The sequence below is a fragment of the Sciurus vulgaris genome (genome assembly GCF_902686455.1).
Source record: "Sciurus vulgaris genome assembly, chromosome: 8".
Taxonomy (NCBI): Eukaryota; Metazoa; Chordata; class Mammalia; order Rodentia; family Sciuridae; genus Sciurus; species Sciurus vulgaris.
In genome coordinates, this window is record NC_136468.1 from 93,563,843 (window position 1) to 93,583,111 (window position 19,269).

The 19,269-nt window shown below is 42.5% G+C and overlaps 1 protein-coding gene across 1 annotated transcript in view; it reads left to right on the forward strand.

Moving 5' to 3' along the window:
- Positions 1–19,269, forward strand: part of FKBP9 (FKBP prolyl isomerase 9) — a 42,280-nt gene that overhangs the window by 19,176 nt on the left and 3,835 nt on the right. Inside the window, exons 5-9 of the mRNA XM_079152359.1 lie at positions 1,766–1,955; positions 5,842–5,987; positions 12,202–12,388; positions 16,177–16,322; positions 18,879–19,042. Of these exons, the coding sequence (XP_079008485.1) occupies positions 1,766–1,955; positions 5,842–5,987; positions 12,202–12,388; positions 16,177–16,322; positions 18,879–19,042 (833 nt within the window). The remainder of the gene's footprint in view (positions 1–1,765; positions 1,956–5,841; positions 5,988–12,201; positions 12,389–16,176; positions 16,323–18,878; positions 19,043–19,269) is intronic.

Below are 19,269 nucleotides of genomic sequence, written 5' to 3' on the forward strand. Positions count from 1 at the left end.
TTTTGGACTGGAGATGTAGCATAGTGGTAAGAGCACTTGCCTAGCTTATGTGAGGCCCTGTGTCCCATTCCCCAGTACTGTGGAAAAAAAAAACCAGAACAACAAAAAGCCCTTTCTTTTTTCCCTTTAACTAAAAGATAAAGTGCAAAAGATTGATATTCTGTCTCTTACACACACATTTCTGGACTGACCACACCTTATGTTACAGAGGCTGACTCAGCAGCCTGCTTTTAGCAGATTTCATCATCCTCTAAGGGGAAGGAGACAAAGGGTGGGCTCTGCCAAAGACCTAATTGAAGAAGCCCAGGCATGGCATGCCTTGTGGGTCACTTGCCCCAGTCACCTCCCTTAAAGGGTATCACATGCAATGAAAGAGTTGGCTTGTCAGTTAATATTCTTTTATCCCAAATTTCTGGATTTAGAGTTTTTTTATTGATTGACATTGATCTTTGCAGGAAGAGCTAGTACCATGTGGATTATCCTTTTGCAGAAACTTCTACTCACTCATAGTCATTGTGTTCATAAGGAAGCCCTCTGCCCCTGCCTTACCAGCTGTGGCCTTGGGTACCAAAATTTCTTGCTTTCCCATCTGTGAAATGAGATTGGAATTAGAAAGTTTAAAGGTCGTAGACATCAAGGTAGACATATAACCATATGATATCAAAATTGCTAAATTTTTCCCAATTTGCACCTCCCTGCTGTGTTTTGCCTATGACATTAACTCCATGTGGCATAATGTTATAAAATATATTAATTAGAATTAATGCAGATACAATCATCCCTTGGTATCTACAAGGAATTGGTTCTGGTATACTCTGCAGAGTCCAAAATCATCATATACTCAAGTCCCTTCCATCAAAATGGGATAATACTTGCGTATAACCTACACATATTCTCCTTTATGCTCTAGATTATTTGTAATACCTAACAGGATGTCAATGCTATGTCCGTAGTTGTTATACTATACTATTTAAGGAATAATGACCAAAAAGAGTCTATTCCTGTTCAGTACAGACACAATTTTTTTTTCTTGAATATTTTGATTAGCAGTTGGTTGAATCTATAGATGTGGAAGCCATGAATATAGAGGGCTGACTATTCAATATATTCTCACTGTTAGGAATATCTGAGAGAAACAGTACCATGTAGACATAGAAATAATTTAATAATTTAAATAATTTAACCCAAGACTATTTAAGTTTTGGGTTGTGAATATAATTTTGTTGTTCTTGTTATCCTAGCTAACTGGTTTGTTTATATACTGTTTTGGGTACACTTAAATGATTGAATTTTGCATTTCGTTTCTTAACAAAATTGATGGTAGGTTTCAAAGAACAAGTCTTTGTAGTATGCTCTGGAACCAACTCAGAGCTTTGGAATTGTACCTTTAAATGTCTGTGATTTGCATTTGTACACAAACAGAAACCCACAGAGGTATGTATTTGGCTTTGCTTGTTGGTGTGTAACCACCCACACAGAGCCTTGATTTGCCAGCATAGCATAGACAGTGTGAACATTGTAGTCTTCTGTCAATTCAATTTGCTCGCTCTTTTTCTTGAGTAAGTCAAGCTGTACATGGTATCTACCAGCCCATGGTCGGACACTGTGGAAACCCCGGACCATCCAAGTCTTAGAAGAAGAATGTTTGTTTCCTTGGCTTGAATACTTGAAGGAATGAGTAACACTGACACAGAGGGTGTGGAGTAGTGAAGTCCTTCATAAATCTTGTGTCCTGATTGTCTCATCTTCCTCCATTCCACTCTAGGGAAAGACATTCCTGGACAGGCATCCCTGGTATTTGATGTTGCATTGTTGGATCTGCATAACCCCAAGGATAGCATTTCCATTGAGAACAAGGTCATACCTGCAAACTGTGAGCGGAGGAGTCAGAGTGGGGACTTCCTCAGGTATCATTACAATGGCACGCTTCTGGATGGCACCTTCTTTGATTCCAGGTGAGGAAACAAACAGAGCCTTCATTCACCAGAACATCTCATTAAATGAAGTCCGCCACTGGTGGAATGTGATCTGAGTATCTGTCAGTGCTGATTTCGTGTGTTCATCTCCAATATAAGTCTCTCTTTTCTGATTCTGAATTTCTTCAGAGACTGCCATGACAGTGACCTTCTGGGGGCTGATTTAGATGGGTGTGCAGGAAAAGAGGAGAGGTTCACCCTAGATTCTACCATCACCCTATCCTCGGCTTTCCTGTCCCATGGGGTCCAGCATGGGAGTGGTCAGAAGTGAGGTCAAGGAGGTACATGAACAGAGAACCAACTTGGGGCCAGGAGACTTGGGTACCATTTCCTCTCTATGGTGTGCCTGCTGTGTGACTTTGGACTGCATTTGGCCCCCCTGAACTTCGGGAGCGGCAGTGTATCTCCTGTTTCAGCACCTTTCTCGGAGATGGTTAGATTAAGGACAGGAGGTATATGGAAATGCTTTGCAGTCTTTAAAGGCTGACCAGCTGGAGGGGACTGGGTAGAAGCTTTCGGCTCCCTTCTGGGTGTTACAGAGGCTAATTACTGTGCCTCTTTTGTTATTCAGAGTTTTATTGCAGTTGTACAGATGGCTCAAGTGTGTTCCTTTGTTATGCCTTGCTCATTCAAGTGGCATGTGTGGTTTAGAACCACTCCTTTAGCTTCCTGTGAACAAGTAATGACAAAAGCCTACCTGTCTCTCTGAGGTAATAGACTCCTGGTTTATTTAGTCATCCAAAAGCATCACAGAAGGCCAGGAGAACTGGCATACACTTATAATGCTGGTAACTCCCAGTGAAGGCAGGGGAATTGAGAGTTCAAGGCCATCCTGGGCAATTTAGCAAGACCCTGTCCCAAAAATAAACATTTTTGAAAGACTGGTTATGTAGCTCAGTGGTAGAGCACTTGCCTAGAATGCATGAGGCCTTGGGTTCAATACCCAACACTGAAAAAAAAAAAAAAAAGAATTTCTCTTCTCTAGGGTATTATGTTCTTATTGAATGATTGAAACAATGCAAAGATGTGCAATGAAAAATGTAATAATTTCCTATCAATCGCTTCCATCCTGGCCCCCTGAGACAATGTATTACAACCTTCCTCAGTCTCTGTCCTTTCTCCTAAATGTTTATGTATCTTTAATCCATCTGGTTATCTATTTACTTACTTAGAGGAACTCAGGATTGAGCTGGGCACAATGGCGCATGCCTGTAATCCCAGCAGCTCAGGAGGCTGAAGCAGGAGGATTACAGATTCAAAGCCAGCCTCAGAAGCTTATTGAGGCTCTAAGCAACTTGGCAAGACCCTGTCTCTAAATAAAATATAAAAAAGGGGTTGGGGATATGGCTCAGTGGTGAAGCACCCCTGGGCTCAATCCCCAGTTCAAAAATAAATAAATAAATAAAAGAAAAAAAAAAAAAAAAAGAAGTACTGTGGATTGAACCTACCATGTTCTACCACTGAACTTCTTCTCCACCCCTTTTTGTTTTTAATTCTTTGTTTACATTGGTATTGAGGACTGAACCCAGGGGTACTTTGCCACTAAGCTACATACCCAGTCCTCTTTTTTTTTTTACTTAAATTAATTTTTAAAATTTTGGAACAAGGTCTCACCAAGTTGTCCCGACTGGCTTCAAACTTGTGATCCTCCTGCCTTAGCCTTCCCAGTCATTGGGATTGTAGGCATGCACTACCACCCTTGGCTAATCCCTCTGGAATTTATTGTGGTATCTGTGTGACAGGAAGAGTCTCATTTTTTTTTTCTAGGCGATTGGTTAGCTCTTTTTTCCACCACCTGTCATTGAATGACTGTCTTTTCCCCACTTATCTAAAATGTACTTCATAAGGCACTACATTCTTTTTTTAAATATTTTTTTAGTTGTAGATGGACACAATGCCTATATTTTCTTTCTTTCTTTATTTTTTTAATGTGGTGCTAAGGATTGAACTCAGTGCCTCACAGCTAGGCAAGTGCTCTACCGCTGAGCCATAGCCCCAGCCCATGCACTAAATTCTTATGTGTACTTTTGGATCTTTGTCTAGAATTTTTATCAGTGTCCCTTGATTTATCTATTCCTGAGCCAGCACACAATTTTTTTTTTTTTTTTTTTTTTTTTTTTTTTTTTTTTTTTTTTTAGTATTGGGGATTGAACCACTATGCCACATCCCCAGCCCTATTTTGTATTTTATTTAGACACAGGGTCTCACTGAGTTGCTGAGCTCCTTGCTTTTGCTGAATGTGACTTTGAACTCGGGATCCTCCCACTTCACTCAGCCTTGCTGTGATTACAGGCATGCACCACCATGCCTGGCCACCAGCACACCTTTAACTATTACAGTTTTTTAATTTGTATGATACAGTATTCTGTTTCTAAATACAATTTTTTCCTACTAAGTGATATATTGGCATGATTCAAAATCCAAGTTATAAAAGTGTCTGTAAGGACAAATTTCCCTCATATTTGTCCCTCAGTTATGTAATTTCCCTCCCTAAAGGAAAACAGCATTATTAATTTCATAGGTCTTCCATGCATGTACAATGAAATATGTATATATATTTTCACTTTTTAATCATTTATTTATTTATTTATTAACTTTTATTTACTTGTTAGTGCCCAGGATTGAATTCAGGGGCTCTTAACCACTGAACCACATCCCCAGACCTTTTTGTATTTGATTATGTGACAGGGTCTCACTAAGTTGCTTGCTAAGTTGCTGAGACTCAGCCAGGTGCAATGGCATACTCTTGTCATCCCAGTGACTTGGGAGGCTGAGGCAGTACTGAGGATTGCAATTTTGAGGTCAGCCTCAGCAATTTAGGGCCTAAGCAAGTAAATAGGAAATAAATTGCTAAGACTGACCTTGAATTTATGATCCTCCTGCCTCAGCCTTCTGAGTTGCTGGGATTACAGGCTTGTGCCACCACACCCAACTCAAGATAAGCTTTTTGCCTCATCTTCACCAGGGTGTGTATGTAATGGGTGCAGATCATGGTGGCCCAGATATGAAGTTTTATTATTTTGTTCTGGAATCATCAGGCTTTGGGGAATTGATTCATCTTTTCATGAGACTTGCAGTAATTAGACTCAATTGGCCATTTGTACAGAGGCTGAATCACTCCTTTGTGGGACGCTCTTGGGCCTTCTGCCTGGAGTGTTTGAGAATCCCAGGTTCTCACCAGAGGTAGTTTGATGAGCAGGGCTATAGCAGAGAGACTTCACCCAGGCTGTAGTGGACACTGCAGAAATAAATTGCTATCTGTAAATGTGCTGCTTTTTAAAAAAAAATATATATATCAGGGCTTAAACCCAAGGGCACTTAGCTACTGACCCACATCTCCAGCCCATTTTTAAAAATATTTTATTTAGAGACAGGGTCTCACTGAATTGCTTAGGGTCTTGAAAAGTTGCTGAGGTTAGCTTTGAACTTGCAATCTTCCTATCTCAGCCTCCTGAGACACTGGTGTTACAGGCATGTGCTACTTTTCTGGCAATCTGAATATTCATATCTAGGGCTGGAGGTTAGCTTAGTGGTAGAGTATAACTTGACATGGTTACCAAGTATACAGTCGTCCCATTATTTAGATTATCTGCCTTTCTTCATGGTTGCTTCTCATTATCTACATTGCATTTATAGCCGGACGAAACGAGAGGGTTGAATAACTTGTTTCTGGGACTCTTTGTGCTAGTGGCTGCTCTCTGTTCACCATTCCAGGGGAGCAAGTTACCTGGCTGGGTCTCATGTCTATGGTTTACCTGTTCTGGGGCCCAGAGGCCTGTGTGGTCCCGTTGTATCATGGCCCCGACTCATTTTCACAGATGCTGTGGTGTCCCCATGAGCCGCCTCTTTCTTGTCTTTTTTCTAGCTACTCGAGGAACCGCACCTTTGACACATACATTGGGCAGGGCTACGTGATTCCTGGGATGGATGAAGGTTTACTTGGTGTTTGCATCGGAGAGAGGCGAAGGATTGTGGTCCCCCCTCACCTGGGGTATGGAGAGGAGGGAAGAGGTGGGTATCACTTGCCTTCCTCACTGACTGGCTGCTTCCATATTGTTCAGTTCAGGTCAAGACAGTGAAACCAAAGTTCAGCTTAAGACTTGATTGCACCAAACAGGTTGCGTTTCTAGAATTCTGTTATTTTTCTTTGTTCCTCTTTCTTGTTTTCCTTTCCTTTTGAAATTTTTTAAACTGACAGCAAAGTTGGATGATCTGTGTAGTGAATTCCACTTTGTCTCACCAATTGCTAACATTTTGCTCTATTTTATCTCTCTTAATGTATATTTATTTATTTATTGACTGAACTCTTTGAAAGTAAGTGCAAAACCCTCCTTTTGTCTTTTGTTTGTAAAGCATGAAAATCACTCATAATTCAACTGGTGTGGAAATTGAATTCAGGGGCACTTTATCACTGAATTACATCCCCAGTCCTTTTTTATTTTTTTCTTTTCTTTTTTTTAAACAAATATTTTGCATATTCTTCTAAAAATTTTTTTTTACCTTCATTTTATTTATTTATTTATATGCAGTGCTGAGAATTGAACCCAGGGCCTCACACATGCCAGGCAAGCGCTCTACCACTGAGCCACAACCGCAGCCCCTTTATTTATTTATTTATTTATTTTTTTGAGATAGGGTATCACTGAATTGCTGTTGCTGGGCTCCAACTTGTGATCCTCTTGCCTCAGCCTTCTAAGTCACTGGGATTACGTATGTGCATCACCATGCTCAGTGCCAGCACATTTTTAATTGGCTTCATAGTGTTTGTTTCTTTCCTTTCTTATTTTGGTTCTGGGGGTTGAACCCAGGGGTGCTTTGTCACTGAGCCCCAGCCCTTTTTATGTTTTATGTTGAGGCAGGGAATTGCTCAAGTTATTTGAGGGCCTTACTGAACTGCTGAGGCTGGTCTTGAACGTGCAGTCCTCCTCCTGCCTCTGCCTTTTGAGTTGCTGGGATTATACGTGTGTGCCACCATGCCCAGTGACTGCATAGTATTTCAAAACATATTTTCTTAATTACACTTTTTTTTCTTTTTTTGTTTTTAAATTTTTTTAGATGTTGACAGACCTTTATTTTAGTCATTTATTTATATACAGTACTGAGAATCGAACCCAGTGCCACCCATGCTAGCAAGCCCTCTGCCACTGAGCCACAATTCCAGTCCCTACATTTTCTTTCATATGCCATTTTTTGCTAACTTGCTTACACTTGCTTAGGAATAATTGATGGCAGTATTTGCTTTTGTATTCTCTTTGCTGATGGAATTCTGACAGACTCACTGATTGTACACATTGATTTTGTTAAGCCTTTTCCGATTGCTGCTGATCAATCATATTAATCTTGGGAATTTTCCTTGTAGGGTTCATCTCAGAGCATCTAGGAAACATCAAGTTGGTTGGAAACTAGAGTGGACCATGGTTTTCTCCCTGACTTAAATTTCTGACTTAAGCCATAACAGATCACCGCTTAAAACATACAATAGGTTTTGCTTCATGTCCTGTTCATTTAGTGTCTTGATACTATTGTTTGTATCATGTCATTTCTTCATCTAGCCACATACATACAGAAATGGATAAATACCTCTGAGCATTCTTGTATTGTGATGACCCGAGGATTGATCCTTCCTTTTTCTAGAAAGAGCACATTGATGGAAAACATTTGCTTAAATTATTTTTTCCTTTTGGCTTTCCGTCAAGTATGAGGCAGTGCTCTGCACAGAATTATATAAGGCTCTGGGAAGCATCCAAAGGCTCATAAATTTTCAGAGCATGAGACTGCTTTGTTCTGACTCATGTTGCGGTGGGGGGAGGGTGTCCCGATGTGTAAGGCCCAAGTGCTGTTGTGTGGGGTCTGCTTTTGTCCTCTTGATTAGCACCCATGGCCTCTTCATGAAGGTTGCATGGGTTTTAATGCTGATCCTGTGGGACTGACCCCAGAAGGGCGTCAAGATGCAGGTCTTGGTTATGGCTTCCTTATCACATCCCACAGGGCCAGGCTCACAGTAAGGGCTCAGGACCTATTTGTGGCAGGAATGAATTGCTGGGTCCTCTGTGTTGCTCTCAGCTTCTATCAACCCCTAATTTTAGTGTAGCCATTTTCCCCTGCAGGTTTGGTGGGAGAAGGATAGGCCTTCTGGAAAAGGTTCTGGATGTTTCTGCCATCTGCTTTGTCCTATGAGGACACTCTTGGAATTGGGATGCTTAGATGCGTTTGCAGCCCTAAAATGGGAACAGATCCTGCCCACAGTGTTGTCCAGGAATCTCTTCCTTGATGGTTTGCTGTTGCTCAAATACAAATTGCCTTTTTCAGCATTCTTATAAGAAAAAGAGGACAATGAAGAAAATAATTCCTTTTTACACTTTGTGTAACTGGGATTTCTTGCACACAGACTCATTCAAACCTGGAAACTACCTCTGAAGTGTTATTATCCTCATTGTTTAGATAAAATAATGAGGTTCATAGAAGTTGGGTCATTTGCCTGAGACCATAGGAACTTATCATCGATGGAGCCAGAATTGGACCCTTGGTTTTCTGATCTCACAGGCAGATGAAAAGAATGAATTTCCATTAAGTAGTGACTTGTTAATACCCATAAATGAAGATCTGAGGACTCAAATCAGAATCAGAGCTCTCAGTAGAAACTCAAAACCACCAGAAGTGAATGAGTTTCCTTCCTGGGCTGGGTAGCTGGCTGCCTTTCTTTTTTTGTTATCATCTGGTCTGTGTGTGTGTGTGTGTGTGTGTTTGCTGAAGATTGAATGCAGGTCTTCTCACATGCTAGGCGAGCACTCTGCCACTGAGCTATTTCCCCAGCCACGTGTCTCCTCTTGGGGAAGCATTCTCATGGTGAAAATGGAATGACTCCTGCATTGGTTAAGGTTCATTCAGGGAGGAGGCTGGGGCTGGGGCCATAATGAAATGATGGATTATTTGCACCTGTTGGCTGGTGGGCACTCATTTCTACACTTAATCTATAAATAGCTTTATGAAGTCAGAGCAAAATGGAGGGAGGCCTGCTGGCTGCCTGGGGCTCAAAGCCCTGTTTCGGGCTCAAGGTCTCCGATTTTGCAATCTCAGAAACTCCATCTACATGTCCATCAAAGACGAACTGACTATGTTCATGACCACATCCTGGCTGTAGGTGTTAGGGATTCATCAGAGAAGACAAACAAAATTCCCTGCCCACACAGAGTTTACATCTTTGCTGATGCATGCTTGTGCCTCTGAATTAACCAGGGAACGGTAGACGAGCTCATGTTAACTTCCTGGTGTTAAATGCAGTAGTTTCTTGAGTGGGTGTGAATCAACCTCTGGACTGATTGAAATGCTTGAACTCCAGTCCCCAGTGCCAGGGCAGCTGAGTGAGTCATCAGGAGAGTGCCTGACAAACTGGGGCAGACCTCGAGGTCGGGGAGGGGTTGGAAGCTATTCCATTTTGCCTTGGAGAGGGCATTATACTTGCATTGACCAAATTGGTGTCTGCCTATCTATGTCCCTATGCCTGGGAAAGGTCAGCTGCTCACTTACCATTTAACATAATGTTCCTTAAATTTGATTGCCTGTCAGAGACCCCTGGAAATCATTTTAAAAATGTCTGTCCCTCTCTAGTATAAGTGGTTCTCAAATGTTGGTTCAGGTCACAGATGAGTATCACCTAAAGAGCTTAAAGCTCACCAGACCATCTGGGTTGAGCAGGAGAGTGGCTGGCCTTTGTGTGTTCACCAAGTCCTCCAGAACATTCTCATACCTAGCCAAGTCTGAGACCGCTGCTCTAGGTGAGCTACTTCTGAATCTCAGACTAGGGCCTGGGCATTGACATCATTTACAATGCTCCCAGATGATTTTTTTTTTCTTTTATTCTGGGAAGGTGAATTACATTATTATTATTATTTTCTACTGTGGTAAAATATGCATAACATTTTATCATTCTAACCAATTTAAGCTGTATAATTCAGTGGCATTAAACATGTTCATAGTATTATATACTCACCTCCATCTATACCCAAAACTCTTGCGTCATCCCTAACAGGAGCTCAGAACCCATCACACAAGCATTCCCTATTCTCCCCTCCCCCAGGCCCATGTAACCACCTTCTGCTTTATGTCTCTGCAAATTCATCTGTTCCAGGTATTTCATGTATGTGGATCCATGCAGTATTTGTCCTTCTGTATCTGGCTTATTTTACTTGGCCAATTTTCAAGGCTCATCCCTATTTTGGTATCTATCAGAATGTCCTTCCTGTATATGGTCAAATGAATATTCCATTGTAGTCTATACTGTTCATCCTTTCACCTGTGATGGACAGCTTGTGAATGATGCTGCTTGTTCCAATCTCTGCTTTCAATTCTTTTAGCTATATACCTAGAAAAGATTTTTTAAGTTTATTTTTTTATTGAGATACAAATCACATACTATAAAACTTAATGGATTTGTCACTGGGCATGGTGGTGCATGCTTGTAATCCCAGCAACTCAGGAAACTGAAGCAGGAGAATCTCAAGTTCAAAGCCAGCCTCACCTAGTTAGCAAGGTCCTAAGCAACTTAGAGAGATCCTATCTTGAAATAAATATATACAATTTAAAAAAAAAGCTGGGGATGTGGCTTAGTGATTAAGTACCTCTGGGTTCAATCCCCAGTACCACCAAAAAAAAAAAAAAAAAAAAAAAAGCAAAAAAATCAATGAATTTATTACTGCATGGAAGAAACCATCAGTCAAGGCAAGGCCTTGATAGATAAAGAAATTTATTGCCATACACTAGCTGATAGGAGGATGACAGGGATTTTGTCCCTAAAGAGCCATCTTGTCAAGAGATTGATTTTTTGGGTGGTTTATATTGCAGACTGGTGGATGCTTTCTCATAGGTAGAGGTTTGAGACCAAGTGACATGCATCTGATCCTAATCACCTAGTCAGGAGATGCTTTTCTGTTTTGCAAATCTTAAAAACAGAGATCATGGGCTGGGGATGTAGCACAGTAGTAGAGTGCTTGCCTAGCAAATATAAGGCCCTGATTTCAATCCCCAACATCACAAAACAAAACAAAACAAAACAAAAAAACCAAAGGTCACTAACTTCCTTGGGCTACTCATGTCACTGATGAGAAGTTCCTAACTATTACACAGTGGATAGGCAAGAGGGGGTAGCTTCAGCCTTCTTGCTGATCACCAAACTCAATTAAGTGTATGTGTGTGTGTTAGAGGAGAGACTGTCCATGAAACACAGAAAGATACTTGTCAGGGATGAGAGGTGGGGTGTTCATCTACTTGAATTGTGTCTATTGCTGTTTTTTTTTTTTTTCCTAAATAATTTTTTAGTCGTAGAGGACACAATACCTTTATTTTATTTATTTATTTTTATGTGGTGCCAAGGATCAAACCCAGTGCCTCACCCGTGCCAGGCAAGCTCTCTACCACTGATCCACAACCCCAGCCCCTATTTTTTTTTAACAAGATATTATATTTTATTTGGTTTTCTTATAGTAAAATGCCAGCAATAATGCTGTTACTTCTTTGGCTCTATGTCACTCTATGTTAAAATTTTTTTGACATTTAAACTTTTCTAAAATGACCTGGGCCTGGGTGGTGGGGTGGGGAGTGAGTATACTACAACTGATGCATATGTCTAAGGTGTCTCCTTCTCCAAGCTGTCATTTAATTCAAGGAGCATCTTTTAGTCTTGGATTTATAGTAATACCCACCTCATCAGGTTGCCTCAAGGGGTTAATAAGAGAACATTTGTGAAAAACGCTTGTAAACTATAAACCTGTATTCAGATGTGAGATATTTTCAAAAGTGGAGATAATGGAAAAGAAAAATGTATGAGTAATGTGTAGAACAAATAGAATTCATTGTAAAAGCACAGTGTGACTCAGGCGTACTGTCCTAAGGGCTGTGTATGGGTCGGAATTCCATTTTTCTCCATGATCAATTGACCCAGTGTCTTTCAGGCTTAAGGATAAGTGGGGCAACAGGCCACAGTTCTGAGTCTGAGTCCAAACTGTAGTCATGACTGGCTGTGTGACCTGGGCCAATCTGTGCCTCAGTTTCCTCACCTGTAAAATGGTTACCTCTAATGGCCCTGTTAGTTTTGCTCTCCAGTATTCCCTAGCATTTCATACCTGGGGTTCCCTTCCTTCCCGGGGGACTTGGAGGACACACCTGCTGATATCTAGGAGTGTGACAGCTTAGAGGCTTCATTCATCAATTCCCCCACGTGTGTCTTTAGGGAATATCCCTGGCTCGGCTGTGCTGGTGTTTGACATCCACGTGATCGACTTCCACAATCCTTCAGACTCCATCAGCATCACTTCCCACTACAAGCCCCCAGACTGCTCCGTGCTGAGTAAGAAGGGGGATTACCTCAAGTACCACTACAACGCCTCGCTTCTGGATGGGACCCTGCTGGACTCCACGTAAGGGCATCCTGGAAGGGGTGGGAGTGAGCCTGTGGGGAGCAGATCCACCATTTTCTTCTCTTCTGACATGGGCTGCGAGCTCTCCTGTGCATGCCTTCCCAGCCGCAAAGCTCAGGCCTGCCTCCCGGTTCTGGTGTATTCTGACGGTTTCCTACTAACATTCTAACTCTGCTCCAGGCCATTTCTTAGCCTGTGGAACTGTCTTTCAAGAAAGCAGATCTTATCATATATAACTGCTATCTTTAAAAACCAACCCTCAGATAAAGGGCACACTTCTGGCACATGTGAGATACTAGGTTGTATTTAAGGCTGTGGCTTCTTAGCTCCTTTCTCAGCCTCACTTATCTCTTCTGCTGGGGCCCATCTTCTGCTTTTTAGGGCCTCTCTTTTCTCAAAATCATTCCTTAATTCCTAGGAAAAAACAACTGCTACTGTTTCTGTAGACTCCTAACACTTTATGTGTTCCCTGTGTTTTAGTTAACATTTTATTTCTGTCTGCTACTGGTGTGAATACCTTAGGACTCCCAATGTGTTGATTTTTTTTTTTTTTTTTTTGGTACTGGGGATTGAACTCAGGGCACTCAACCACTGGGCCACATCTCAGCCCTAGTTTGTATTTTATTTAGAGATAAGGTCTCACTGAGTTGCTTAGAGCCTTGCTTTTACTGAGGCTGGCTTTGAACTCTCGATCCTCCTGCCTCAGCTGAGAATTGAACCCAGTGCAGTGACACACATGTGCTAGGCAGGCAGTCTACCCCTGAGCTATACCCCCAGCTCTGATTCATATTTTTATCCCTTGCATTTTGCCCAGAGTTTACATAGCACAAAAAGAGCATTTTACAAATGTTAATTGATTGAGAGAAACCTGAAAATATATTAAATAGAAATGTATAAGGAGCTTTGCGTCTTGTGAAGCTGAATTTTCAGATGTATCTAGAAGTTAATACATCTCTTTAGGAAAGTAACATTTTCAGCCTTTCTTTATATTTTCATAAAGTATATCAATTTTTGGACTGTTCCTGACTTAGATTCCAAGCTTGGACCTAGCTTCATTCATGTAAGCAAGTGCTGCTGCATTTATTCTAGGTCTGGACAGCCCTCCCTCCCTCCTGCCTGTCCCTCTGCCTTCTGGCTTTGGTGACAGTGTATGGATGGGGCTGCAGAGAGTGGGGCATGAAGCTAGCCCTAGATGTGGTATTCGGGGCACTTCTTCTGGGACCACAAGATCCTGCATACTAAGGCATTTAACATATTTCATCAAATCTAAAATTCACTGATTATTAAGATCATTATTTTATGTGTCTCTAAGAAAGCAGAAGCGCTGCCCAAAAAATAATGATGGATTTTCAATCATAAAATGCATACTAAGGGCTGGGGTTGCGGCTCAGTGGTAGAGCACTTGCTTAGCACGTGTGAGGCACTGAATTTGATTCTCAGCGCCACATGTAAATAAATGAATAAAATAATGGTCCATCAGCAACTGAAAAAAAAATTTAAATGCATCCTAATTACAGAGAGGTCAGAATGTGAAAAAAAAAAAGAAAAAATCCACATTTTCAATCAATGAAATATGTGCTCAGCTTCTGGGGCCCAGATGCTTGGGGTCCTGGCTTACTGCAGACCTTGCAAAGGAATCCCAAGCACCAGATCCTGGAAGCTTGGGAAGACAGTGGGAAAGGAGCAAGGTGTGTAGTTGCTCTGTGAGCCAAGTGGACCACTCACGTGAAAAAGGTCCATGAGGTGAGAGCAGTTGGGGTCAGTGATTGTTGTCATTGCTCTTGTCCACATTCCTGTCTGCTGCTCCTAAGGCAGAAGGAAGGGGAAGTGGGGCTGGGAAATTAACAAAGGAACTCCTCAGTGGTTCAGGATGTGCTTCTCCTTTGGGAAAAGTCAGACTTCCTGCTCTCTGATGTGTATTTGGTGGAACATTCTCTCAGAGCTTTTGGGAGCCATGTGATGCAGAGTTCCTTCCTCTTAGGAGGAACTCCATTTTGTGGCTTGAGAGTTCTTTGTATTGTGTGTAAAATTTCAGGGAATGCAGCAGCAGGACTTCCCCGCTGGTCCTTCTGGGTGTGAGCTTCAAAATCAAAGAAGGATGGGAAGGATGTTGGGCACCTGCCTACATGGTTCCACCTCAAGATGGGAGCCTGGGCAGAGAGCCAGAGAGGGTGGAGGGGCTGGCGGGAAGCAGGAAGCTTGGGAGGGAGGGGAAGGCAGGAGACACACAGAAGGAATGAAGAGGGCGTTCGAGAGAAAAACTGGCCCCCCAGAATAAGCAAATAGTATGCTAATGGGGTTTTCAGAGATGATACATGAGAACAAATAACTTCCTTGGAGGATTCTCTTAATGATTGTGTTTAAACTGACCTCAGGGAGGAAGGACAAACATTCATTACTTGATAACTAGGGCGGTTCTAGAAGATTCTGTGAGACTTTGAGACTGAACAGTGTGTAGGTTGGTGCCCAGAGAGAGGCAGTGTGAGAGCTCCTGGGTACTGCTGACCGCGTGGGTGGAGAGCTGGGAGGACAAAGGGCAACTTCCTCCCAGGCCTCGGGCCAGGGCATGTGGTAGCAGAGTTGGCCTTCTGTCGGTTCCTTCACAGGCCAAACAGATAGAGGCCTGGTTTGGGTTTGCAGGTCCCCAAAAGCCACACTGACCCTGGAAACCAGTGGGAGGAGGAAAAAAAGCAGCAGCCATGGACCCAGGAGAGGTGGGAGACCTGAGAGGGGGCTGTGACCCTAAGGGCATGCCCCCTCTGTGTTGTCACCACCTGGTGATAGACATCAAGGGACTTCAGAGGGCGTTTCCTCCTGGGCATTGGGAAACATACCTACAGTTTGCCTCTGGGAAGGGATAGAAATGCCACAGATTTTGAAACAGATTTGTTTTCAGTCGTGACTGAGGTGAAGAGCCAACTTGTTTTTGCTGGGTTCCCTGGTGTCCGTGGGCATCAAGGATAATTAAGCTCAGTGGTTTTTGTGGAGTCATAGATTGCTATGGACGAAAGCACTTTACACCATCCTTTTATTGAGCCCTTATATCGGCTCTCCGCTCTGCCAACCTTATTTTATTACTGGTTATTAGATCATCCCTATGAGATAGCTAACATTATCTGCAGTTTATAGATAAGGAAATGGATAGATCACATTTTCCAGGGTCATAACTACATTATGTACAACAAAAAATTCTCATGAAAATGCCTGACTAGATACAAAGAATATTTCCTTCCCCTTGAACCACTAGAGAGCAGGTTGCCTTGATATCCTATCACTCCAGATACTGAGTGTGCATTTGCTGCAAACTTGGACACCCTCAGTACATCCTGTGTAAATCAGATATCCATTAAAATCAGGAAGTTAAGGAGCTGAGGGTATAGCTCAGTGGTAGCACACTTGCCTAGTATGTTCAAGGCCCTGGGCTCAATCCCCAGCACTGCTGAAGAATCAAAAAATCAGGAAATTATTGATATATTAGTACTTTGTAATCCTCAGACTCCACTTTACCTTAACTGAGTATTCCTATAAGATCCTTTATAGCAAGAGGATCCTGGGAATTGGCAGTATCTCTTCCACACTGAAATAGTCTATCAGTCTTCCCTGATTTTCATGACCTTGATGTTTGGAAGGTGACAGGCCAATTATTTCATTGAATGGAAATTGCAGTTGCCTGATGTTTCCTTAGGATTAGCTGGTGTAAGTACCCTAGACGTGAGGTATTCTCACGAGAACTCTGGCTGGTACCAGTGGGTCTGTGGCCTCACTCTTCTCTTCTGTTTCATTTTCAGGTGGAATTTAGGCAAGACTTACAATATTGTGCTGGGATCTGGACAAGTCGTGCTGGGAATGGACATGGGTCTCAGAGAGATGTGCGTGGGGGAGAAACGGACGGTGGTTATTCCGCCCCACCTGGGCTATGGGGAGGCTGGTGTGGGTAAGTGAAAATATTCAGGGGTGTCGGGACATTTTCACTATCTGTGTGCTTTTTGTGTGCAGTGGGTAGAACCATAATATTATCCTTCCACTTAAAACCCGTGGTGGCACACACTTGTAATCCCAGCAGCTTGGGAGGCTGAGGCAGGAGGATCATGAATTCAAAGTCAGCCTCAGCAGAAGTAAAGTGCTAAGCAACTCAGTGAGACCCTGTCTCTAAATAAAATACAAAATAGGGCTGGGGATGTGGCTCAGTGGCCGAGTACCCCTGGGTTCAGTCCCCAGTACCAAAACAACAACAACAATAACAACAACAACAACAGAAAACCCCACAAAGAGTGTGTGGTTTCCATTCTTTAAAGTATTTAGCTTTCCTGGTTAAAGATGCCTGTGAACTCAGCGAGCCATGTTAATGCCCCTTCCCTCATGAGAAGGAATGGGTTTCAGTGAAACAAACCAAAAGCCTTCTGCCCACCTGCAAGAAATGTCCTTCAAGGAGGTCGTGGTTGATTTTTCTGGGGTCAAGCCTTGTGCTTCCTTCCAAAACTGTTTCCTCGGACAGGCGGAATGCTGTGAGCTTTTCACTACTTCTGAGCCAAGAAGATACTCTTTTGGCAAAGCATACTTTCAAGTTTCTGAAAAACTGGTTTTATCATATCCTTACAGAGGTTGTTTTACTTTGTGATTTCAGGCAGAATGTGTCCTCCATCTGAGGGACTGAGAACATTTTGTTTTTGAATTTTTTTATAGTGTTGGGGATGGAACCAGGGGCCTCGTGTGCATGCCAGGCTCTACTGCTGAACCACACCTCCAGCCCTCAGGAATGCTTCTTTCTTTTTGGTACTGGGAATTGAACCCAGGAGTGCTTAACCTCTGAGCCACATTCTCAGCCCTTTTTATTTTTTGAGACAGAGCCTCACTAAATTGCCGAGACTGGCCCAGAACTTGGAATCCTCTTGTCTCAGACTCCTGAGTGGCTGGGATTACAGGCATGCACCGCCACACCTAGCAGGAACTTATTTTTTTGGTATTGGAGATTGAACACAGGGGCACTCGACCACTGAGCCACATCTCCAGCCCTATTTTGTAATTTATTTAGAGACAGGGTCTCACTGAGTTGCTTAGCACCTTACTTCTGCTGAGGCTGGCTTTGAACTCCCAATCCTCTTGCCTCAGTCTCTGGAACTGCTGGGATGCGCCTGGCGCAGGAATACCTCTTTACAGTGTTTTCGTGCTATTGATGTCTGGAGTTGGAAAGTGCTAACTTACAAAAGTGATTGGCACTTGAGGTTGATTTTCTTTTCTTCATAACTTTTTAAATAGTTGTAAAAATACTATCTTTAAAGAAATATGCTGTGTATCCTTTAAGATTTTTCCATGATATATAAGTAATTATAGTATACTACATTTATACTATACTGTAATGTAGATAATATATAATATTGTGGCTGAAGCTGTAGCTCAGTGATAGAGCCTTTGGATTCAATCCCCAGCATCAAAAATAAAAAAACTAAAGAATGAAGGAGGCCTGGGGATATAGCTCAGTTGGTAGAGTGCCTGCCTGGCAAGCATAAGGCCCTGGGTTCAATCCCCAGCACCGCAAAAAAAAAAAAAAAAAAAAGAATGAAGGAGCTTAAAGATATGTAATACAAAAGCCAGGCATAGTGGCACACACAATAATCCTAGCTAATTAGAAACCAGAGGCAGGACGATCACAAGTTTAAGACCCTGTTCCAAAATAAAAAATAAAAAGGGCTGGGGATATGGTACACAGAGGTAGAGCACCCTTGGGTTCAATCCCTGGTACTACAAAATTAATTAATTAAAAATTATAGTATATAATAATTTTGAATAATATATAGTACATCTATATAGTCATCTACTTGTACAACTTCTTGTGGGTCCAGAATATATATACTAATCTCAAATCAGTTATTCTTAACATTCTGCTGTTAGAGTTTTTCAAAAGTTCTACCATTGTAGTCTCTACTAGTGCTTTGCAAGTGTTTTTCACAAGACACACAGTAAGAAATATATTTCATTTCCCAATCGTTATTACACATAAGCATATAATTTTTACATCCAGTATTAAATATAAAGTTGAAACTTGATGAACTGTGATTACAGGTGTGCACCTGGCTTATATATTATAAAGCTTTAAACTCTTTTATTTGGTGCTGGGAATTGACCCCAGAGGCTTATGTAATTTGTCCTTTCTATGTATAGTATTTGTGGATCTATTCTATTTTACTCCTTTGTTTTTTTTTTGCGGTGCTGGGGATCGAACCCAGGGTCTTGTGCTTATAAGGCAAGCATTCTACTGACTGAGCTATCTCCCCAGCCCCCTACTCCTTTGTTTTAAAAACCGCTGTGCCTACACCGACTTCATGGCGCAAGGGGTCACCATGCACAGTTGGAAACTAGTCGCCTCTGCTGCACCTCCGTGCTGGCCTAAGAAGAGCCTGCCCTGAGAGGCCCAGGGAGGGGAGTGTGCCTGGGTGAGCTTGGTGGTGGCCCTGTGGGTTCACCCTGCATCCTGCCTCTGTCGCTTGTGTAGATGGAGAGGTACCGGGCAGTGCTGTTTTGGTGTTCGACATTGAGCTGCTGGAGCTTGTGGCGGGCCTGCCTGAGGGGTACATGTTCATATGGAACAGTGAGGTGTCCCCCAACCTCTTTGAAGAAATTGACAAGGATGGCAACGGAGAAGTCCTCCTGGAAGAGGTAACTGGCCTTTGCAGGCGTGTGGGACGGAAGTTGCTCAGAGGGCCTTAGGGGGCTGGGGGCATGTTCTGAAGGTGGGGCCTTCCACAAGGTCAGGAGGCAGGATTTCTCATGGTGATGGTAATTGGCACTCTTGTGTTCCCAGGCCTTTTACACGCATCCTCTGAATGAAACTCAGCTGAAGAAACTGAGTGAGCCCTTGATGCCAGAGCACGCAGATCTGGATC